Source organism: Colius striatus, chromosome Z (assembly GCF_028858725.1).
Source record: "Colius striatus isolate bColStr4 chromosome Z, bColStr4.1.hap1, whole genome shotgun sequence".
Taxonomy (NCBI): Eukaryota; Metazoa; Chordata; class Aves; order Coliiformes; family Coliidae; genus Colius; species Colius striatus.
In genome coordinates this window covers 54,293,000-54,317,202 of record NC_084790.1, presented here as the reverse complement: position 1 = coordinate 54,317,202, position 24,203 = coordinate 54,293,000, and the positions used below count along the sequence as shown (strand labels likewise).

The window sequence follows — 24,203 nt, the reverse complement described above, 5'->3', positions numbered from 1 at the left end:
GTCTGAGCAAAACTATGCACTAATAAGTGCCTGGGAAGTCATAATTCAGGAATTTCTTACACTAGTAGCTTTATGAAAGCATAGACATCCTTTTCTTTTAACTCTGAATCCCATTTTAGCTACTCCTGTATTTGTGAAAGAAGCTATTTCAAAACTTGGGGACAGACATTCTTCAGCTGTTTTGTTTCAGTTTTGTCCTCGGCAGTGATTTTTGGTCCATTAGAGTTAGATAATTTAAAAATTTCTTGTATTCAGGATTGAACACAGTCTCAGTTTTTCACTGTTGTCAGATGTAATAGTTACTTTTTTTTTTTTTTGTGGCTCAAATATGTTGGTTTTAAATTCTCCTATTGATCTGTCCTTACTTTTAATTTGTTTCATCCTATTGTCAGATCTCAAAAAGAATACTCTATAACTAACTGGAAATCAATTCTAGCTCAGCTATTACATGAGATTAGTTTTGCTGATGTCTAAAACTGCAAGAATACCATTTATAACAAGATAAAAGTATTGAGTTCATTGTGCATACATCAGTTTTCCAGAGATTCAGTCAAAGTATAGAAAAAATCACGAAGAAAGAGAACATAACATCAAAATCACAAGCCTTCAGTAATTCTCTTTTGTAGTACAGTGTACTATCCCAACTGTGTGGGGTAGAACTGAGATGACGCAATGGAACCCTCAGATTAGCAGCTACTTAGCAGCAATTTAAGAATAGATTTATTTATTTTACACAATACAGAAAACATAATTTAAAAAAATTACTGGACCATAAGCTTTGAAACTTGTCTGTCTTTTTAAATAGATTTCTAGGTACTTAATTTGACTGGCATGCTTTGAAGCAGAGTCTGTCTCTAATCATATAAGATTAAATCTTAAAAGAGGTCCCCATCAAGCAAGGAGTTGTGAACACTATATGTTAAGAAAGATGCTTTGTCTTTAAAAAGAAAATGAATAATTTTATACCTCATGAACAACTACAACTTTAATGTCCTTGAGCAAAATTTGCAGCCGTTTAATGTGAAGTATTGCTTCTGTACTACTGGTGTTTTTTTTCTTTTTTCCCCCCCCATACTTTTCTCATTTTGCATCAGTCTCTAATTAGTAATTGTTTAGTGAAGCAATGTTTTTTTTTAAAATGAATAATAAAGCCAGTATATTCAATTTTAATTGATATCCCACTTCCATTAACTGATTATTTGGGTAGGTACTAACCAATTATTCTTGATTTCATTTTTACTCTGTTGGACTGAGTAGTATTTCTCTAATACATTTCAATTGAACTCAGTGCTTTAATTCTTACTACCTTGATTGAAGTTCATCCTGCAAGTTATAATGCAAAGGCCTTTAACGGAATACAATGAGAAAGTAACATTGTTGACCTAAAGTACAGAGGAGTTTTCTTATATTAAGCAAGAAAACTCATTGTTCATGCAAAGGAATTGGGAAAAACTCTTTTTATTAGTGAGAACTGAGTGGCTGGAGGACCATTCAAGAAACAAATCTTTAGACTCAGATTTAAAGTTTATCCGACAAACTGTAAAGTGTGTTTAGTAGCCATGGAGAAAAAACCCATTTATTACTATGGAGATGAGCAGTGTTTCATGCAGCCCAGGACATGGTCTCACTTGTGAATTGTGCAGTCGAGTATATGATGATAAGTAGTTTAGTGTTAGACTTGGCTAAGAAGCAGGGAAAACCTTTGGTATTTGGGGAAATCCTCAATATCTATCTTATTTTATATGAAGCTATAGCTTTCTGTCTTGGTACTGAGCAGCATATGTGAAAAACTGAGCAGTTGTATCCTTTAAAGAGGCAGTAGATATATTTGCATCATATATTTCAGTTTGAGTTCACTTGTAGTCTTCTTTCTTCCATTCTCTTTTTCAACCCTTTTTTCATACCTTTTGAATTATTTTATTGCTGCTCTTATTTTGCCTTATATCACAGGTTCTGCAGCTTGTTCTCCACAATTCTTTGATGCTTACCTCCTAATGACTTCACGTGATTTCCAAGTGCGTTGGTCTTTCAGTAATGGCCATACTTTTGCACACAAAAGTCTATGGCTTACTACTGCCTGTTCAGTAGGAAAAATAACCTGTTGTTTCCTTTCCTGTGGAAGAAGTGTGTTCACATTTACCACATGTTTCTAGCTGCTACTCTGAATTCGAACTGGCATAAAGATTGACCTGAACCATTGCAGAATCTGGTACCCAAATTTTCAGCAGTGAGAGAAGAGTCTGATCTCTGTTCTTGCCTTTCATCTCTGGACCCATGTTACTTCATTTTTCTAAACTGTTACACTGGAGTGTTTCTCCTAATTGTTGCCTTTTCTCAGAAATTGCATATGTATTGCCTCCACTGTTTTGTTCTCTAAATGACCACAGATGAAACTCACACCAGTCTCACTTCCTTTCCCTAACATATATGGAAACTTGTCATTTCACAAGAAATTGCATATTTCTGAGGTTGATCTGGTGAAATGATGAGTGCCTTTCTTCCCATAAGGGTGGAGAGGACTTGTCAAGTAAAGGTCTTCAGAAATAGTATTGAAAAATCATGGCAATACCTCGTATGACTAGACTAAGTATCCTCGTTTGGATATTGTGACTTGACTCAATTTTCCCACACTGAACGCCTGCTTCCCCTCTGTCTTCCCCAAGATGCACTCACACCTCTGTTTTAAAAGTGATTTATCTTTTCAAAATGGAGAAATAGAATTCTTCTACTTGTAAAAAGCCAAGTCAATACCAGAAGAAAAAAATATTCTCAAGCTTCCAGGACGGTAATACATCACAGCCATATAAAAATAACTGTTTTCTAACAAACTTTCATATCAGTGAATTCTGCATTACAATTTATTTTTCCCATGAAATATTCAGTTACATATTTACATAGTTCTGTTACACATTTGTTTTCCTAAACCCAGCCTCAGAATTTCTTTCTTTACAGGATTACCCAGTATACTCCTTACCAACCTGAGGTCTCCCAGGGCAGGCTGGAGAGCCTGCTAAATTACCAGACTATGGTGTGTGATATCACAGGAATGGATATGGCTAATGCATCTTTGCTGGATGAGGGGACAGCTGCTGCAGAAGCCATGCAATTATGTCACAGGTACTGTGTTCAAATATATGGATAAATCACAATAAGAAGGAACTTTGGAGTTTGAAAGGCATCATTCCTGTGTAGGCATGGATAGGTGAATGGGTTGAAGTTGAATATGGTCTTTTCACTGTGAACGGTTCACTATACAGCTATAGACCATCTAGTTAAGCCTCCAGAAAAGTTCCTAGTGTTGATGTGAATGTTTGACTCAGACATCTAAGGCCTTGAGAAACCTGATGACCTAGAGACCAAGGAAAAGTCTAGAGCAAGGAAGACTTACCTTTGGTGGAAGATAGTCAGAGAATACTTAAGCAAACTGGACATACCCAAGTCCATGAGCCCTGATGAGATGCACCAGTGAATGGTGATGGAGTCACCTGATGTCATTGCAAAGCCACTTGTGACTGTCTCTAAACAATCATGGCAACTGAGTGAGGTGCATCAGCACTGGAAAGCAAATGTCATTGCTGTCTTCAGGAAGGGCAGGAATGGGGTTGAAGGGAACTACCAGTTGGTCAGCTTCACCTCAGTCCTTCAAGTATGGCAGAACCACTACTAGTCCTGGAAAACGTTTCCAGGCATGTGAAGGACAAGAGGAAGATTAGGAGTCACCAGCATGGATTCACACAGAGGAAGTGCTTCTGACCAACCTCTTAAGTTTCTACAAGTAAATGGATGGCTTGGCAGATGAGAGGAGAGGAGTGGTTATTGTCTCCTGTAAATCCCCACAGGAATGCTGAAGAAGTATGGACTGGATTTGGTGAATGAGGTGGATTAGAAACTGCCTGAAAGTCTGAGTCCAGAGGGTGATGATCAATGGCATGAAATCCGGTTGGAGGCCAGTTATTAATGGTGTACTGTAGGGGCAACACTAGGTCTAGTTAATGATCTGAATGGTGAGGCAGAGTGTAACCTCAGCAAGGTTGCTGGTGATGTAAAACGGGGAAAAGCAACTGATAAGTCAGAGGGCTGTGCTGCCATGCAGTGACCTTGACAGGCTGGAGAAATGGGCTGACAGGAGCCTTATGGAGCTCAACAAGGGGAAGTGCCAAATCCTGTACCTGGATAGGAGCAACCTGAAGCATATGAGGTACATGCAGGCTGGAAAGCAGCTTTGCCTACGAGGCCCCAGGGGGCCCTTGGAGACACCAAATTGAAGAGAAGCCAGAATGTGCACTGGTGGCAGAGAAGATAATTGGCATCCTGGGCTGAACTGAAGCAATGTTGCCAGCAGGTCAAAAGAGGTGGTCCTTTCCCTCTCCTTAGCATTGTTGAGGCCACATCTGGAGTGCTGTGTCCAGTTCTAGGCTTCCTAGTACAAGAAAGAATTGGAATTACTGAAGAGAGTTCAGTTGCCCTGCCCATGGTACCAGCCCAGCTGCTGGCACCTAGATACACACCAGCTCCAGCCGCAATCACTACAAATGCACAGGTCCCCATGCATAAGGTGCTGCTTGCTTGCTGGCAGTGAAGTCTGCCTGCTTCTGTCATTCCAGTTGCTGCATCATTAACACATAGATTCTCCATGGATCCTCTGGTTGCTGGCACCCAGATATCCATATAGACCCCCGCACCACACTCACTCCCAGAATACAGGGTCCCCTCACCCATGGGAAGAATTTGGATGGAATTTTAACAAGAGAGGACAGACTGCACTACTCGGTTGCAAGCACATCAGCCAGCAACTATGTAAAGATGACTAAGATGACTGGTGCTGTTTACCCTTTTACCACTCTATTTTCTTACACTTGTTCCTCCCAGAATCACTTAGTTGTGTTCCTTTTACCCTAGACAACTCATAAGCTCTTGCAATCTCATAACGCTCTTCCCCTGTTTCCAAGGGTGGGTCCTGACAGAGAGTGTGGGTTGATTAATTAATATGGGTTCCCATCTGCCTTGGGACCTCTGTGCTTGTGGACATGGGTCTCTGACAAGCTGACATCTCCATATCCCATCTCCTGGGAACAGCCAGGACATGGTGTTATTTGGGCTTCCCTACCTGACATTGCCTCTCTGTTAGGGTGTAGAGAAGTGTTTATTGCATAGACTAGCAGTCTGTGGGCATGAATATCTTGTGTCCCTGAACACTGAAAATGTGAACTGTTTTTTTTCCCTTATACGTTAAAAGGAGCTTTAAAAACTAGAGAAGTATGTCAGTCCTACGCTGCTAAAAGTGCAACTGTTATGGGTATATCCAAATTTACTTTCATGGATCTGGATTGTAGGAACATTTGAAAGGGATCTACAAATCAAATGAGATTTAAAAGATGATTGAAAGTCTCTGTAGGACTGTCTATCCAGAAGGACTGTGTATCAGGAAAGAGAGACAGTCTTGTAACTATTCAGTTGTTCAAAGCACTAGTCTGACATAAAATCCCATTTACCAGAGAGAGCTGGGCCATTATCTTAGTCTCCATTTTACTACTTTGATGGCTCTTGTTTTGTTATCCAGGACAACTCTGAAAATGTGTGTTGAAAGACCACAGTTGTGTTCCTTTAAAATAGAAGGCGGGGGGGGGGGGGGGGGGCATTCCTGCAGATTTTTAGGTTTGCTTCTTGTTCTGTTTCATAATCTGGTTTAATTTTTGTCACATATGAATCTCATTTGAGTGTCTGGTATGAAATTTCTTATAGACCAGAACCTTGATTCATTCTTACACTTAATTTGCTTATGATAACCAAAATTGAATCTGCCTTTTAACTTAGGAAAACTCACATTTAGAAAACCAATTAATTTTATAAAAAAATGTTCTTGATATGTAAACCCCCCCCCTTTTTTTTTTTTTAACAGGCACAACAAAAGAAGGAAATTCTATGTAGATGCTCGATGCCACCCTCAAACTGTAGCAGTGGTCCAAACTAGAGCAAAGTAATGGAGTTTTTTCCATTTTCTGCCATATCTTTTAACTGACACTGAATCATTTTTCATCTGTCCCTCTTAACTATATATCTAACATTTTTTGAATATAGGATTATGCTTTATTTGCAAAATAGAATCAGAAATCTGTTAACATTTGGCATTACTTCTACTTTTCAAACACAACAGCAAGTAATTAAAGATGCAGAAGAGAGATTAAACATCTGATAAAAAGAAAATATTTAATTTTCTCCCTAAGTTGTTTGTGCAAATATATATATATTTGGTTATTTCATTTAGTCTAGTTATTTTTTTAACTAGGAAATTAATTACCTGAGATATCAAAACTTCTGTTTCAATGAAAGCTAAGTCCATTTAAAGTTGACAGTCTAAAGTAACCATCTTCTAAAACTGTGACTTAGTTCTCAAAGTTAAGCATGCTAAAGAAGCAAAATATTATCATCAAGTAGGTTATGCACCCTCTGCTCTGTGCTACTCCATGTTTCAGAGGATGATATCAAAATGCAATCTTTCCTTAGTACTATATGAAACTTTGTCAGTGTTCAGGCAAAGCAGGTTCATGTCTCTGTATATTAAAAGAAAAAGGTTGTATACCAGGCCATGAAAAAATCATATTACCTATTGCTCCAAGGCAGGAAGTGAGTTCAATATGTTGCTTTGTGTATGTCTCTGTTTTCCAGTTACACAGGTGTTATTACTGAGCTCAAGTTACCCCATGAAATGGATTTCAGTGGAAAGGATGTCAGCGGAGTATTATTTCAGTATCCAGACACTGAAGGAAAGGTGGAAGACTTCTCTGAACTTGTTGAAAGAGCTCATCAGAATGGGGTAAAGTATATTTTGTTGGTCAGACAGATTTCAGTCAAAATGATGCATCAAACATCTATAGTCATAGGAACTGAGTGTTGCATGAGGTACCAACTATTTTACTCCTCAGGTTCATGCAATTTATAACCATTATGACCATGACAACCATTATGCCTCAGCTCTATGCAAGTGACACGGAACTGTTTGAAGTTATATCTTATTCAAACTTAACTCCCATCAGAAAAGAGGCTGACTTCTGTATGCACTTCTCTTCTCAGACTCTTGCCTGCTGTGCTACCGATCTTCTGGCTCTCTGTATTCTGAAGCCTCCTGGAGAGTTTGGGGTAGATGTTGTCCTGGGTAGCTCCCAGAGGTTTGGTGTGCCCCTGTGCTATGGGGGACCCCATGCAGCGTTCTTTGCTGTCAAGGAAAATCTTGTGAGAATGATGCCGGGCAGAATGGTGGGTGTTACAAGGTAAGGGCTCTCTTCACCATCAATGTTTTCAGGGAAGATGGAAGTAGAACACATTACGACTACCTTGTGCAGCTTTTATGGAATAAGAACTCACCATAGTGTTGTAACAACCACTTTTTATTTTCTTGAAAACTAGGAGAATAAAAGTTGCCTTCAGTTTTTAGGAAGCAAGCTTAAAGAATTGCCTTTCTGTGAAATGAAGCTGTGAACTGTCTACTGTACTTACTGCACTGTGAGGTGAAGAGATGCCCGTAGAAAATTCAGTGAATAATCAGGAAGGAACTGTATGTATTTCAAATGTTAGTCAAGCTTAAACAACAGAGAGACATAGTGTACAAAAACTTGCTTATAATTCAAGGCAGTGGTGATGTATTTTGAGTTTTGACAAGATGTGTAACAAGGAAAAGTACAAACACGAGGTAATTGTGACTGTAAAGACTGCATATCTTTGACACAGAAGCTATTCACAAGTGCTTCATTAACCAAAGTATCTAACAACATTAACAGTTATCAGTAAAGTTAGAAATGTTTCCTTTTTAGAGTAATATTCCTTCAAATACATTTTTAATCATCCTTTTATATCCATGGGCGTTACTCATAGTTTGGAAATCTGATCTCCAATTCAGATTTTTATCAGTTTGGCACAGTCTTTTACCAAAGGACAGTAATTCTATTTACCAAGGCTACTGCTACTGTTTGACTACACCTAGTTTAATATTTTTACTACTTTAATGTTACTACATCTCGAGAAAACTGGAAAAGAAAATGTTTAAATGGAAAAAGCTATGTTATTTTCTCAGTGCAGCTTTCTGCTATGCGTTCTTCTAAAAGATAGAGGTTGGAAGGGATCTCTGAATGTCATGTGGCCCAACCCCTCTGCTCAAGCAGGATAACCTAGGGCTAGTAGGCCGGGACTGTGTCCAGATGTCTTTTGAAGATCTTTAAGGAAGAAGGCTCCACAGTTTCTCTGGGCAGCCTGTGCCAGTGCTTAGTCACTCCACAGTGAAAAAGTGTTTCCTCGTGTACAGAAAATATCTTGTGTGTTTGTGCCCATTGCCTCTTGTTCTGTCACTGGGCACTGCTGATAAAAGCCTGGCTTTTATCCTTTTATCCTTTGCCTCCTCCCTTAAGGTATTTATGCATATTGATTATGTCCTCCTTGAGCCTCCTCTACTCCAGGCTGAACCATCACAGCTCAATCAGCCTTTCCTTGTAGGACAGATGGCCCAGTCCCTTTAACATTTTACTCACCCTTTGCTGATCTCTCTCCAGTATCTCCATACCTCACACTGAGGAGTCCAGAACTGAACATAGCACTCCAGTACTGAGGAGAGGGCAGGGATTGTCTTCCTCAACTTCTTGGAAAGCTTTGCCTAATGCAGACGAAAATACTGATTGCCTTCTTTGCTGGCTAATGTTCAACTTCATATCCCTCAGGACTTCCCAGTGTCTTTTCAGCCAAGTTGCTCTCCAGTAGGTCAGCCTCCATCCTGTACTGGTGCATATCATGATTCCTCCCCAGGTGCAGGACTGCATTTCCCTTTGTTGAACTTCATGAGGTTCTCATCAGCCCATTTTGACAACCTGTCAAGGTCCTTCTAGATGCATTGATGATAAAATTATGAGCTGTATAGTAAAAGTCCTAAAGAACTACTAGAGTAAAAATTTATTAAATATGTAGCATGTAACTGCTGCACCAGCACTTGAGGTAAGTAGTCTGTCTATTCAAACTCCCATTTATGTGCATAAATGTATATTTTTACATGCAACACCAAGTAAAACATAACCATAAAACCCCAAGACATAACAAATACAGAACAACACAGAGTAGTACAATGATGAAGAGTCTGACCAGCCCTTTAAGATGACCTTCTCTCCACTCCTCCCCTCTTCGGACTTATCCTAATCGCAGTGTTTTTACCTCCTCCCCCCCTGAACGGCCCAGGGGTGCAGGGAGTGGGGGTTTCAGTCAGCCCTCTTCCTGGGCTCAGAGCCCTGATCCTAAGTGTCTTTACTGCCTCCCTCCCTGAACAGCCCATGGGAGTCAGTCTATTCCTGACGGCTTCTGCCATTTGTCTCTCCTCAGGGCAGATGGGCTCCGCATCAGTCTTCCCTACGTGTCTGTGGGGTATGTCACACACACAGCAGCCCTGCACGGGCTGCTCCGACGCGCATTTATCCCAAAGGCTGCAGCTCGTCTCTGCCTCTCGTGTGGGGCTGCTCTGCGGCACACAGGCTCTCCAACACGGCCTGGGCCATGGCCGTCTCCCCACACAGTCCCTCGCCCGTCCGGGCTCACCCACATGGAGATGCTGGTGGCTCTCAGTCCTGCCATTGCAGGGCCACAGCCTGTGTTCTCACTGTTCTGGTTTAACAAGGAGCAGCTTTTGGCTTAGTAACAGGGGGAGCGGGTTGCAGTGAAGACCCGGTAAAGAGTTTTTCGATTCTCCCCCGGCTCCTGGGTTCACACCCACCTCCGGCCCGGCTGGGCCAATCTGGCGCCTCTGCCATCACTATTTAGGTGACGGGAATTTGAAGTGCTGGTAGGAGGTGTAAGAGTGATACAAGATGGAGGCGACCACGCGGGCCCTTCAGCCAGAGAAGGAGGAAGGAAGGAGAAGCGATAGACCAGAGACTCCTCTGCAAGCCGTGGCGAGAATACAAGCTGTGCCCCTGCAACCTGTGGAGATCCATGGCAGGACTGAGAGTTACCAGCAGCTCCATGTGAGTGAGCCCGGACGGGCGAGGGACTGTGTGGGGAGACGGCCATGGCCCAGGCCGTGTTGGAGAGCCTGCACGCCGCAGAGCAGCCCCACACGAGAGGCAGAGAGGAGCTGCAGCCTTTGGAATAAGTGCGTGTTGGAGCAGCCCGTGCAGGGCTGCCATGAGTGTGAGTTACCCCATGGACTTGCAGGGAGGACTGGTGTGGAGTTCACCCGTCCTGAGGAGGGAGAAATGGCAGAGGCTATCGGGAACAGACTAACTGAAACCCCCACTGCCTGCCCCCCTAAACTATTCAGGGGTAAAAACACAGGGATCAGGGCTCTGAGCTCGGGAAAAGGGATGGTGTGGCAAGAAGGTGTTCTTGAAAAGGCTGGTCAGACTCTTCATTGTTGTATTACTCTGTGTTGTTTTATTTTGGTTATGTTTTGGGTTTTAAGGTTATGTTTTAGTTGATGTTGCATTAAATTATTTCTGATTTCTTCCCCAAGCCAAGTAGCCTGAGCTGTTTTGTCCTGAACCTTCCTTAAGCGGCAATTAAGCTCTCCCTGCCCCTGAGCAATTCTCAGCCTCTTCGGTACTTGAGGCCAGTCTTTTGTTCCCTGATGGGCCTAAACCATGACACTTACCACGACTTGCAGAGGGGTCTCTGGTCTGGTGCTCCTGTTCCTTCCTCCTTCTCTGAATGTGTGGTTGCCTCCATCTTGTATCACTCTTACACCTGCTACCAGCACTTCAAATTCCCGTCCCCTAAATAGTGATGGCAGAGGCGCCAGATTGGCCCAGCCGGGCCGGAGGTGGGTGTGAACCCAGGAGCCGGGAGAGAGTCCAAAAACTCTTTACCGGGTCTTCACTGCAACCCACTCCCCCTGTTACCAAGCAGAAGCTGATCCTTGCTAAACCATGACAATGTGTACAGCTGTGGCTGTTCTGAAAGTTTTCATACTTTATTAGGAAATTCAATTGACTGTTACCTCTTCATTTTTAAAGTGTTAGGAACCCTACAAAAGGACCTCTTAAAGGATGAATTGACCAGAGCCTTTTCAGTTACCTCATATAGCCTTGTTGAATGAGTTATTTTTATATACAAACTCAACATTGTCTTACTTGTCATCATTAGAAAAGGTCTTGCCTTCTCAGCATTTGTTCAAATTAAGGTCTGGATTAGTGTTCAGTTGAAACAGTTACGATAATCCGTGGCATTTTGAGACAAATACCAAGTTTAGGTGTAGTAAGCTTAGAAAACTCACTGTGTGCTCTACCTGCCTGGATATGTTTGCCAGCCATGATGTAAATAACAATCTAGGGGCTTTAGTCTCACACTGTCTCACACTGTTGTGGCTTATGCTTTATACTGTCCAACACCTTTTTGTCTCTAAGAATAGAGAACTAGTTTCAGGTCAGCATGTATAGAGGCCAATGTTTTAAATTACTGTAATTTTAAAGTAACAAAAGCAACATTTTCACTTGTGACTTAGAGATGCAAATGGAAAGGAAGTGTACCGACTTGCTTTGCAAACACGGGAGCAGCATATCAGGAGGGATAAAGCTACCAGCAACATCTGCACAGCACAGGTAACTTCTCATACTTTATTTTCAGAGGTAGAAAGGAAGAAGTATAAGCATAAGATTATAGTCCTAACATCACACTAATTTGAGTTAGCTTTACATTTGAGAGTTTTCACTAGAAAAATTGAAATATTGTGGTATTTGTGCACTTGAGTCCTTCAGCCTTGAATTTGTATGGTATCATAAATCCATATACCTCATAGAGGGAACACCACTTAGTAGTGTGTGTGTTTGTTACGAATGAGACAGATTTCTTAAGAAAATGGAAGGGAATTCTAATGGTCTGAAATTGCCCACTCAAAGAAAAAAAAAATCCATTTTAAAATTTTAAGACTTGTTCAAATTGTTACAACTTATATTTTTGTCTGTGTGATTTGATGCAAAAATATTACGTCAGCAAAGAGATATCTTTGCTGCAAAATACCAAGATTAAGTAATTATTTAAGTTATCTTCAGCATGCTTCCACAGACCTTCAGACAGACAAATTAATGATTTTTTTCTGCTCCTGTCAGTGCTTTGTTCATGCTCTTAATGTTGTGCCAGATTTTGAAGAGGGATTAGCAGTGTTAAAATGAGCTTAATTACTTGGTATTCATGAGATACTCTGTAAATGTTTTGCACCAGTCCTAAATAATGACTTTCATATGAGACTAGCTTTGATTGAGAGTCTTCAAATGTCTTTGTTGCAGTAGTTTAATTTAAGTTCATATTAATCACTGACACAATTACATTTCAAAAGGTATTGAATCAATGCTTACAGTTTCATAAAATCCTACCTTTTATTTTGTAGGCAATATGTAGTCAAGTATAACATCAGCTGAGTATATGTGGTTGTCCCTGGGTGTTGAAAGAAAAGAAGCTTTCAGTTAAACTAACTTGAAATTATGTGTTGTAATAATAATAACAACAAAACCAACAGTAATTTCCTGAATTGTATTTGAATCCTAGGCTCTCCTGGCTAACATGGCAGCCATGTTTGGTGTATACCATGGATCTGATGGATTAAGGCATATTGCGAGACGAGTACACAATGCTACCCTAATCTTGGCTGAAGGTAAGTATGCAAAAACTGTTTGCAGAAACTGTTTTTAAATACTTACACCTTCTTAAATAAACTTACAGGGTTTTTTTGCCAGCTGTTGTGTGTTCTCTCAACTCTAGAATGTTTTAATATAAAATTTATAGCTAATGTTTTTGTGTACTCCTAATAATGACATCCAGTACTTAGACATCTATGCAATAGGAGCTTGCAAGCATTACTTATATTTCTATGGGAGACTAACAGAAGTCAACACAGTGGAGTCTCTAGGTGATAAGACTCAAGTGCCATCATTTTCCAGCTGCAAGCTCTGTGCTTCACTTACTGGACCATCCTGGTTTACACATAGAAATTTGCACGGAGTATTAATAACATATGAAAAAGAAAATTACATTAAGGAGATAGGAAGATTTCAATTAAGATGAGTGATGCAACATGCCTGCTATGAACACTGAAATCACAAAGCTGAATAGCTGACCAAAAGTGCAGAGTCTGTAGGAGAAAGTAATCGTTGGAGCCGGACTGTGTCATCTGGAAGATTTTTTTTCACTGGCATGGCTATCTTTGCTGTCAGAAGGAACTGTGCGTAATCGAAACTGAAGAATGATTGCCACAATTATCCATACTTTATTTGCCAGCTTAGCTGGAAGATCTTTTGCTGCTGTGAAACGCACCAAGACACTAAACTTTATTATAGTAAACTCCATGACAGTTAATATCCATATATATATTATATCTTCTTTATTTCCAGTTTCCTGATTTTGTCCTTATTGCATTCGTATGTCTCAGAAGGATCTCACCTCGACCCTATCTGCATTATTAATTAGATCTGAATCTGATTTAGATGCATTTCATGCACAGTATCATTTACTAAAAACTGGTGGTTTTCCTGCTCTGTACATAAGGGGAGTATTTTACTTTATTATCTAAAAGCATTTACTTATGAGGTTGATAGTGTTGTTATGCAAGTACTATGTTAGCAAGCAATGCAGTATGCAGCTAATAGGATTAACTTTGCTGTTTTTTATAGGTCTCAGGAGAGCTGGTCATAAACTACATCATGATCTGTTCTTTGATACATTGACAATCACATGTGGATGCCCAGTCAAAGAGGTTTTGGACAGGGCAACTCTTAGAAAGATAAATTTTCGGATTTATAGTGATGACAAAGTAAGCAACTCCCTAAACCTTTCAGAAATTTTGTAGCATGACTGTTTGTGCATTATGTTTCTATTCATTACGTGTACTGAACCGGACAAAATTTTTGAAGACTTCTTGTAATTTCCTCAGATATATCAGTCAATTATAAAGAAAATGTAAAAAATGAAGTTAAGTGATGTGCTAAACTTCCAGAAATAATAATTGTATTTTCATTGCATGCCTGTTTAAAAATATTATCTAATTGTTTCATGTTAAATATGCCACTAAAGGCCAGAGTGGAGAGACTTTCAAACTTAATGGTGGAATGCAAGGTAAACTACAGAATTCAGGTCCTGTGGCAGTGTTTAAAGACAACTAGAAATCTAAACCACATTTTGGTAGGCACTAAGGACTTCTGTCATCTAAGGTGTTCTGTAAAATCGGAGGTGGGGACTGAATAGTTAGCAAAGTGTGCAGTTTTCCTGTTAAATGGAAAACACTTATAAATACTAGAAGTGACATCACAAGTCTTGTAGCTGTGAGACATCTGGCTTGGATGATGTAGTGGGGGAGAGGTAGGAACTGTAATATTTTATATAAATAAATATATGTATTATACATCAATTGAAGTGAAATTTTCATATTGTTGGATAGACTGGGGTTTTTTTTCCTTTTCTTTCCTTATTGTTTCTGAAATATTTTTTCTCAACCAGAACAAATATATTGTGCCTCTGGAGTGAAGAGCTTTCAGTAATTATTGTTGCTTTTATCCATAGCTTGGAGTATCACTTGATGAAACCGTAAATGAGAAGGACCTAGACGACATACTATGGATTTTTGGCTGTGAGTCTTCAGCTGTAAGTAGAGACGGCAGATCATACAGTATAAATTATCTGAATGATTCAGAAGTCTAGTGAAGAGCAAAGCTGTTCATATAGACAGTGGGTGCCATTTGTTAAATACCGAGAATTTCAGATCCTCTTTAAAAAAAAAAAGGAGGCAATATGAAATAATAATGATTTCTGTAACCAAGTAATGTCATGTTCTGATTGTGATACTTAGTCCTTTTGGTCAGCTTGGACATCTTGCATTTAGGTTGTTACTTGCTTTGTGAGGTGGTGGCCAATTATTTATCTGCCAAGGGATTTTTTGGTGCATGTCATTAGTAATTAGCACTAGTACTTGCAAGATGAGAACTACTGAGACATTTGTACCCAGTTTTAATGTAATGTTGTTGTCATGCTAGATATATACAAGTATGTTTGCTAATAAAGCTGTATTTTACCTGAAGACATGATTAAATCTTGAGATAAGCTGGTGGTGTAAACTAGTTCTGATGGAAAGTGACTGTGAAAAGAGAAGTTTCTTTGAAAGAATTTGACTCCATGTTTCTTTGTGTGAAAGGAGTTACTTGCTGAGGGTATGGGCGAGGAAACCAAAGGCATCCTTAGCACCCCATTTAAGAGAACTTCCAAATTCTTGACACATCAAGTTTTCAACAGGTTTGTGAAATTGCTGTGTATCTGATATTTTAATGAAATCTGAAAGTGTCAGGAGTTGGTTGAGGACAGTTTTGTAGCTATGTTCACAGTTACTTGTTACTCTGAAATAATCTATTTAGTGGCATTTTTAGGTATCTTTCACATTTGAAATTAGCAAAGCAGTACTCATGGTCCTATGGGGGATGTGTCTTTTCTGTTAATCTGCTACATTGTGTTTGAGGATGAAGCATCACCAGACCTACTAGAGCCCTTACATTCCATATTTACTGATAGTATGTGTATTTCATCCACATTTCTATTTAGCAAGCATAAAGTACTGATTTGGAAACAAGTATATCTAGTATGTATCAAAATTTATCCTCTTGGTTTTTAATGATTTTTTCCTATGTTAGAACACAGATCAACCAGCTGGTATAGCTAATCTGTCTGTCTTAACACCATATTTTGTGTTCTCCAGCTATCACTCTGAAACAAATATTGTGCGGTACATGAAAAGATTAGAAAACAAAGATATTTCCCTTGTTCACAGCATGATTCCTTTGGTAGGTATTTTTTTAAAAAAGTACTTGTTGAAATACTTCTAAATTAATATACATATTGACAAATATGTTTGTGTTTTTAGGGGTCCTGCACAATGAAACTCAACAGTTCAGCTGAGCTTACAGTAAGTTGCAATACTGTCTGACTTGAGATCCATGTGAGCAAACTGTTTAGCCAGTGTCACTGAAGGAAAGATTGCTTTTGGTCTAGTACGCCAGCTGAGGCAGCAGTTTCAGAGGTAGCTAAAGTCATCAGCTCGCTTTTTCACCAGGAAAAAAAGTGCTGAAAAGCACAGTAGAAGTGCAACAACATCAGGAGACTTCCATTCTGAAAAAATAATGGAGATAATTTTTGGAACTCGATGTCATGTATTCTTTCATGTGGTGTTGCAGCAGGTAACTGATATTTGCTGTACAAATCTTACAGTCAAATCCTCAGCCATACGGAGAGAGTCATGTGGGACTGGTAATTTATGCTTCTTTGTTAGTTTGGTGTTTCTTAGGATAGCACTCCTTTTTCACAGGTGAGAAGCTGGGGTCTGTGGATATTTTCATTTTTTCTAGCTGGTAGCAAATGAAGCAGAGCCTTAACCAGACTATTTGGGTACTGAATAACTTTTTGGCTCTGAATGAACTTCCTCTGCTCTCTCACTGTTGGCTTCTCACTTTGGTCTTTCACTTGGTTTCCTTTTCTCCCATTCTCTCCCTGCTTTCTGCATGTCTTCTCCCATACTGTTTTCTGTCTTGTATATTCCCTTCTCATTCAAATGGATAGCAGCACAATTGTATGAAATAAACTGAGTGCTATGTACTACTACACGTGACTCCTTTCTGCTCTGTGACCCCATATATAAGGGTAATAAGCTAGAAGGAGAAACATCAGAACAGGAACAACTCAGGAACTACTGGGTTTACCACTAAAGATTGAGGCAAAAGTGGCATTAAGCATTTCAGTCTTTCAACACCCTTTGTCACTGTGTTTCCTCTACATTCAATAAAGGATGGAGATTCTCCTTAGGCCTTCTTTTGTTGTGAATGTATTTATAGAAACATTTTTTAATTTTCTTTTATGGATGTAGCCATGTGAAGTTCTAGTTTGGCTTTGGCTCTTCTAATTCTCTCTCTTCAAATCCTGACAACATTCTTGTAGTCCTCCTGAGTTGCCTGCCTCATCTTCCAAAGGTCATAAACTACTCTTTTTCCTGAGTTCCAGCCAAATCTGTCTGTTCAGCGAGGCCATATCCTACAGTGAAGCTGAGAACTTGTCTGACAGCACAAGAAATGTTTGTTTTTTTTTTATTAGAGCACAGGGCAGCTTCTTTATAGAGCTTAACAACAAAATAGAGTTGTCTGCAGATTTTTTTCATTACAGCATGTGCATTTTTTGTTTTTTAATAGCCTATTTCATGGAAAGAATTTGCCAACATCCACCCTTTTGTGCCCCTTGATCAAGCTCTAGGATATCAGCAGCTTTTCAAGGATTTGGAGAAGGACTTATGTGAGATTACTGGCTATGACAAAATCTCCTTCCAACCAAACAGGTAGGAATTTTTTTCTGAACATTAGCTCCTCAGTGTGAGACCAAAAACTTAACTCTTAGAAAATTTGCAAGCCAAAAATGGAAGAAGTTTATAAAATTACATTTGACCCAAGAAGCCTTGAATGCAAGGTTATGAAAACAAGACTTATTTTTTTCAAAACTGCAGATCTTATTTTGTCTTGTCTCTTATAAAACTTTACTGATACGGTCTTTTAAAAGATTTTATTTTTTTCCCCTTTTCCCTCTCTATGAAGGCTCATTTATCCATTTTTGCTTTCTTAAAATATTGATGTTACTTATATCCTTGCATGAAATAAAATTAAAAGTTTTAAATAGGAATAATCTGTATGAGCTGGCAACTATGTAATTGTTGAAACTCATATTTGATGCACTAGGTAATACTAGGTTTGACTGAAGAGTGCCCAGGATCTGCATCCTCACTGAAATCAAAAAAGCAGAGCTGAATGAGTAGTGTAGCATCCTGTTTATGTCTGTTAGTAGTTTCAACAAAAAATGAGCAGCAAGGACTTAGTCCGCAGTTAGAATGTCACTGAAAGAGTTCTTACATTTCACTGTGTACACTTTACTGTGCATTTCAGTATTACTTTGGCTCTCTCTAGTCAACCACATAGTCCTCTGCTAGGTGCAGAAATGGGGATCAACTCAGATACCAAAAGTCACAATGCAAGCACATAAAATGGTATAACTTTTTTTGTCTGCTAAAAGGCAAGAGCTGTTACTTTGTGCTTGTTCGTCTGTAATTTAATCAAGAGGATGTGCTGCTTTTAGTTTGCTGCCACATGCCTAACACCATGAGAAGGATTAGGGTGAACAATTTTGAAGTTTCTATTGGTAGCTGGTACTTTCTGGTTTGTGTACTTGTGTACAAGTGTTTGTGTTCCTCTTGCAGTGGAGCCCAGGGAGAGTATGCAGGTTTGGCTGCAATCAAAGCTTATTTAAATGCAAAAGGAGAACGTCATAGAACTGTAAGTGTTAACACTCATGTGGGGAAGAGGTTTGGGTGGGAAGTGGAGAAGAGATAATTGATTAAGCAGCTAGGACTCTCACCTAGAGAGAAACTAGGTTGTATGTCTGTGTCCTCATCTATGACAAGATTTCAGTATTCCCTGCTTCCTTCATGCATCAGTGCACTCACTTCCAAGCCAGAAGCCCATGTAGCTGAACTGCAGGCGAAGACAGCTGCTAAGAAGTTAACAGTCAAGGAGGATGCTACACCAGTTACTGCAAGGACAGCAGAAAGCAGTCCTCCAGACACAGAATAAGGGCTGAAAATGCCTCTCTTCTTGAGTTTGGTGAAAAGACTTCTGGTCTGACACCATGAGAGTCAGAGAGTGGATACTACAACTTAGGAGTACAGGGTCTCTGCCTCTGGCTAGATGGAGGAAAAGGATAACAAAGTTTAGTGGACTGTATCGATTCAATGGCCTGGCACATCAGATCCACAGGGGTATAAGACTTTGTTACACAGTAGTACAAAGTGTACTATAATTCCATCAAAGTAGGAGGGGGATGGAACCCATCTCAGTTTGTGGAGCAACAGGAAGATGCCAACTGTTGTCTATGTTAGAAGCTGAGAGGAATTTAACAGAGGACAAATGGCAGAAGGATCTTATTGTGGTGGCCTGGAGTCTCCATGTATCCTTATCATAGACTGCCTCAGGACAGGGTATTTGAAGAAGGTACTGGTGGGCCTTTGGTGTAGTCACAGTGGACACAAAGTAGATTGATCAACTCTGCCATGCCTGGCCTCTCCATTTTAGGGCTGCTGCATGACAAAGAACAGTTGCTACCATGATGGTGCAGCAGTGGCAATATTGTATCAAGGCTCCCTGCTTACCATCTGTAAGTTGATTAATCTATTGGAGAGACAAAGAATGATAAGCAAGTCTAATAACCCATAAATAGTCGCATAGGGCCAGTGCAAAAGTTTGACAGAAGGTGGAGGTTAACAGTGAACCTGTCATGGCCTGAACGAAGTGATGCCACCATTGAATGCTGCTGTGTGGGACAAGCTAAAACTCCCATATGAACAGACAGACAAGCAGTATGCCACAATTGATACTGTCAAAGCATTTTTCTTTATCCCGTTTAGCAGCAGAGTGCAGGCCACAGTTTGCTTTAAGGTAGTGGGATATCCAATAAACCTGGAACTGACTGCTCCAGGGTTGGAAGCACAGCCCTGCCTACCTATCAGTCTTTGATTGATACAGACTGCCATGGAACAGGGTGAATACATCATTGTATGGAGTGACACAGTAGAGGAAGCTTTTGAGAAACAATTCAGGTCATATAGAAAGACTTTTGTCATAAATTCAAACTAAGATCAAAGAACTCACCCAAGAGACCAGTTCTTGGAACTAAAACAGAAAGATGGATGTTGGCACACGCCTGGGACAGCAATCAATAAGATAATAACTAACTCAGTGGGAAGTGCAGTTTTATTCTGTGGACGGTGGTCAGATTATCCACTTCTGCTTTGCTTTTTCTCTCGTTCTGTGCAAGATCCTTGGGTTTCTGTGAGTGTCTGTGGCCCTTCTATGTTTGGAAATACCCAGAGGTTAACTGCACGGAAGAGAGAACCTGCTTGTGGTTACTTGCAGGGTTCCTTTTTCTTTGTGCAGAGGTTCTTCTTCTTCTTTGTTACGTGAAATGGGAGTGACCAGGCACCAATATGATGTGCATCAGCTCCAATTTATTGTCACATAATCATCACTTATATACCTTATACTTATATACCACCAGCCTTATTGTGTCTAAAATACCACCCCATCTGTTTGGCCCTCAGTTAGTTTTCTCTCACACTATGGTTATGCTTACCTTACATTTAGTTAACTTTATATTATTGTTAGTTACATACGTTACAATTTATTAGTCAAGTACAATCAATCATATAATGCTAAATTGAATGCTCTATTCAGTCTTCTAACAGTGCTTAGTTTAATGTCCTGTCCTATCTTCTTGCTTTGACCTTCTTTCTGTTACAATCTGCTGTTTCGGTTTTCCCCTTGCTCAAGCTTGCTCTCACATAGGCATTCCTTTCTGTCCTTTTTTGCTGTAGAAGGCAATTCAAAGACAAACTGCAGACTTTCTTCATTTCTGACTGACTCCATAACATTCATTATAGCCCAGGCCCCAACAGTTACTCACACTTAAAATCAAGATAATCTTGGAAAAAAAAGGGAGGAAAAAAAAAAGAAGGAAGCCCACACAAAGCTGACCTTGTAACTACAGTGACCTTTTCTCCTGGGCTGGAGATCAAGCTTCTTGCAGTCAGCCTCATTTGGATTTGGTGCTCTCTCATGGAAAAAAAGTATTGACATAAACTGATAGCTTGCTCCCATCTGTCCACGTTTTTGTCTGATCAAAAACTTGCTGCAGATACAGCTCAGCAAGATGGGGTGCACCAATCCGCACACTACACTTCTGCTTGGCAGATGAAATGACTAACAGGTGTGTGTCCTGGTGCTTGGGCTGGGATCCCTGCGTTTCCTTTCAGCACAGCTGCACACTGAAACACCGACAGGCCACTGCAGATATCCAGATGCTGAAACAGATGGGTCAGTTCCTTACAACAGCTGACAAAGATGTTAAATTTGTATTAGCGTTTCTATGGAACATGAAGTAGATAGAGACCATCACACAGTTTCTCATGAAAACAAAGTGCCTTACTGTCAGATATTTAATGCAGCTAAGTTTGAGTAACTTACTTGATAAACTTAGTTAAAATAATCCAAGAGAATCATAATAGACAAATGTTTCAATATCCTCATTGAGTAGAAGCAAAGGATTTACTTTTAGAGAAGGTATATTTATTATCTATAGAAGGGGAGAGGGAGTTACTAGTAAATGTCTGGAAATATCCTGAACTCCGTTTTCCTGGCTAACACTTAACAAGAACCTACGTTTATTTAAGTAAAAGCACTTCTCTTTTTTTTTTGTTTTCAAATGAACTGTGTAGACCATGTAAGTAGATGTCTGAAACTTAGCCATAGCCAAAATATTTCAGGCTAAGTTTTTGTTTTCAATAGAATGCAGAAGAGAATGCTTTGGGAGTCAGCAGAAGATGCAGTGGAAAATTGGAAGTAATTTTTTCTTTCAAGAAAATTGGAAGTAATTTTTTCTTTCAAGTCATTGTACATATGAAGTCCGATTCCTGTAAAAAAAAAAATCAGTCTTTTAGGAAAAAAAAGGGAAAGGATTTTAAATGTGTCTGACATAGTGTTCTGTAACTGCAGCCCTAAATATGATCTGAGCAGCAAATTAAACTTTATAATCCTAATGAGCACTTAGATGCTGATACTTGAATGGATTTTTTAAAGAAAAAATTAGTTCCAAGTACAAGTGGCAATCTTCTGGTAAACATTCTTTCAGGGTCACTCTTGAAAACTTTGGTAATGACTTGCACCTGATCATAGACCATAATACACTAAGACATTTTTAACCATTTAAACTTTAGGCTCTATTTCTTTTTTCCCTTCTAAGGTTTGCCTTATTCCCAAATCTGCTCATGGTACAAATCCAGCAAGTGCACAAATGGCAGGGATGAAGATTCAGCCAATTGAAGTGGATAAAAATGGAAGCGTTGATATCTCCCATTTAAAGGCTATGGTGAGTATTTGGTTATCCTTACTTTTCAAGGCAAGAACACTCCATCTTCTCCACAAGTAATAGTGTTAGCAGCCAAATCAGATTTTTCTTTGAGAATACAGGGCAATAGTAGTGAATACATCTTGGAAGGACAAGTAATTATTTCCTCTTTTTTCTCACTTGGACGCTAGCCACATGATGCTTCTGAGATTTCCTTAATTTGAGGATCTGTGGTGCAGGAGTGGCTCAGAGTCTTTCTACACAGTAGGCTCTTTTGTAGCAGATGTTTTTTGGTCTACATCTAGTATTTGAAAAGAATGAAGTGTGTTCATGAGTGTGAGGTGCTTCGTTCCACTTTAGCCTTCACTTGTGAAGTTTAAGCCCATCTCTGCTGGAGAAGGTGTTGTTATGCAACTTTTTTTCACTTTTCAGAGTAGATTGGCTGCAGGTGAATCTTGAGATTCCAAGGGATTAGCAGGACACATTTACTAAAAATACATCTTTCATCAGGCTTTTATGGTATTCATAACTATATTGCTGAAAGTAAGGGGATGATGAAAGATCAGATTACTTTGAAGGCGGGATGTTTCACTAGGCTTGCCTTAAGGTCCCAGAGTGGCATATTATACATATATAGACCTATTATACCATTTAATATCATGCCTTCCTGCCTGAGTTAAAGTTCTGATTTATTGAGAAAGCACTCTTTTTCCATAAGGATTGCTTAAGGAAAGAGCCCAGTACCTTTTTGTAACTATAAATGACTTAGACCACCTTCTGATAGACTTGTTTCTCACCTGTAGAACACTGGACAACCTTAATTGCAGGTTTATGTAAAAATTTTCTCTTAGGAAGCTCTAGAGGTCTCAATGACTTTTCTTCTCTCTGCTCCCTGCACAACAGGTGGACAAGCACAAAGAGAACTTAGCGGCCATCATGATCACGTACCCTTCCACCAATGGTGTGTTTGAAGAGGAGATTGGAGATGTGTGTGACCTGATTCACAAACATGGAGGCCAGGTTTACTTAGATGGAGCAAATATGAATGCCCAGGTACAAAATCTCCTTGGTAGATTTGTTAAAACTGAAAATTTACTTTTCCTTGGAGTAAAAATCACACAGCAGTGCTCATTTCAGAACATAACACAACTTCCTCACAAGATGACACAAGATGTTTGGAGGGGAAGGTGAGGTTTCCAGAAACAGTAATGAAAATTAGTGAAAATAATTCTCTTTTATCTGATTTTTCTGAGAAATGTATTGTAAATTGTATTAAGTGTTCACTGAAATTGGCGTAGTCTACCTAATCCTTGTCAAAAAAATTCTTTGCAGACATGAATAAGAATTCTTAAAGCAAAAAAAAATGCTTGCATCAGTTCTTGTTTATGATGCATCATGTTAAACAAAAATGGAAAAACATATAATATCTTTTACAAACTATTTTTCTTGAGTGAAGTAATACCTCTTAAAATGGAACGTAAAGAATATTTTGAGACAGAGTATTACTGTCATAGGTGGGTCTGTGTCGTCCTGGAGATTATGGCTCTGATGTCTCTCACTTAAATCTTCACAAAACCTTTTGTATTCCCCATGGAGGAGGAGGACCTGGAATGGGACCAATTGGAGTGTGAGTATCTCTTTATTAGCCTTTTAAAATAAATAAATAAATGAATGAATAAATTGATGATTAGACTAAAAATAATAAATAAATAAATAAATAAATAGATAGATAAGAAAAAGAAAGAAAGAAAGAAATCCCATAGTGAAACTTGGTTGGCAGTTCACTGAAGTACAGAGCCATGAATGGGAGAGCTGTGCTGTTTTTTGTAAACTTTTATCCTTCCCCAGCACAGTCATATGCTGATCTCATGAATACATATGAGGTTCACATGTGTTCCCAAACCCTGACTTTCATGTCTATGGTAGATCTCGCTCAGCAGTCTATTTTCTGAGTAAATGCAGAGATGATCTGTGGACTTTGAGGTCTGACATTGTATGAGGTCCAGAACACAGAAGTGATACATGAACTACATGAACTTATTCTAGAGGGCAGTCATATTCCTTTAAAAGAAAATAATCTTACTCATTTTAAAAAATGATTTTGATTTGAATAGCTGCATGACTGTCTCATGACAGGTTAAACACTGAGTGCTGTCCTCTCTTGTTACTAGCTATGTTAATAACCTTCTGTTGAAGAAGATAAAAGACTAGACTTCCTAGAACAGTGTTTTGCAAGAGAAGCTACTGCTGAAACTGTCCAGAAATAGTATCACAGG

The 24,203-nt window shown here is 39.4% G+C and overlaps 1 protein-coding gene across 3 annotated transcripts in view; it reads left to right on the top strand.

Moving 5' to 3' along the window:
* Positions 1-24,203, top strand: part of GLDC (glycine decarboxylase) — a 43,803-nt gene that overhangs the window by 12,265 nt on the left and 7,335 nt on the right. For all 3 annotated transcript variants that reach the window (XM_062017162.1, XM_062017163.1, XM_062017164.1), the window contains 16 exons: positions 2,953-3,117; positions 5,900-5,977; positions 6,667-6,814; positions 7,072-7,268; positions 11,468-11,564; positions 12,508-12,613; positions 13,629-13,768; positions 14,515-14,595; positions 15,143-15,240; positions 15,698-15,782; positions 15,863-15,904; positions 17,178-17,320; positions 18,230-18,305; positions 21,823-21,948; positions 22,831-22,980; positions 23,442-23,554. In XM_062017162.1, the coding sequence (XP_061873146.1) occupies positions 2,953-3,117; positions 5,900-5,977; positions 6,667-6,814; positions 7,072-7,268; positions 11,468-11,564; positions 12,508-12,613; positions 13,629-13,768; positions 14,515-14,595; positions 15,143-15,240; positions 15,698-15,782; positions 15,863-15,904; positions 17,178-17,320; positions 18,230-18,305; positions 21,823-21,948; positions 22,831-22,980; positions 23,442-23,554 (1,845 nt within the window). The remainder of the gene's footprint in view (positions 1-2,952; positions 3,118-5,899; positions 5,978-6,666; positions 6,815-7,071; positions 7,269-11,467; positions 11,565-12,507; positions 12,614-13,628; positions 13,769-14,514; positions 14,596-15,142; positions 15,241-15,697; positions 15,783-15,862; positions 15,905-17,177; positions 17,321-18,229; positions 18,306-21,822; positions 21,949-22,830; positions 22,981-23,441; positions 23,555-24,203) is intronic.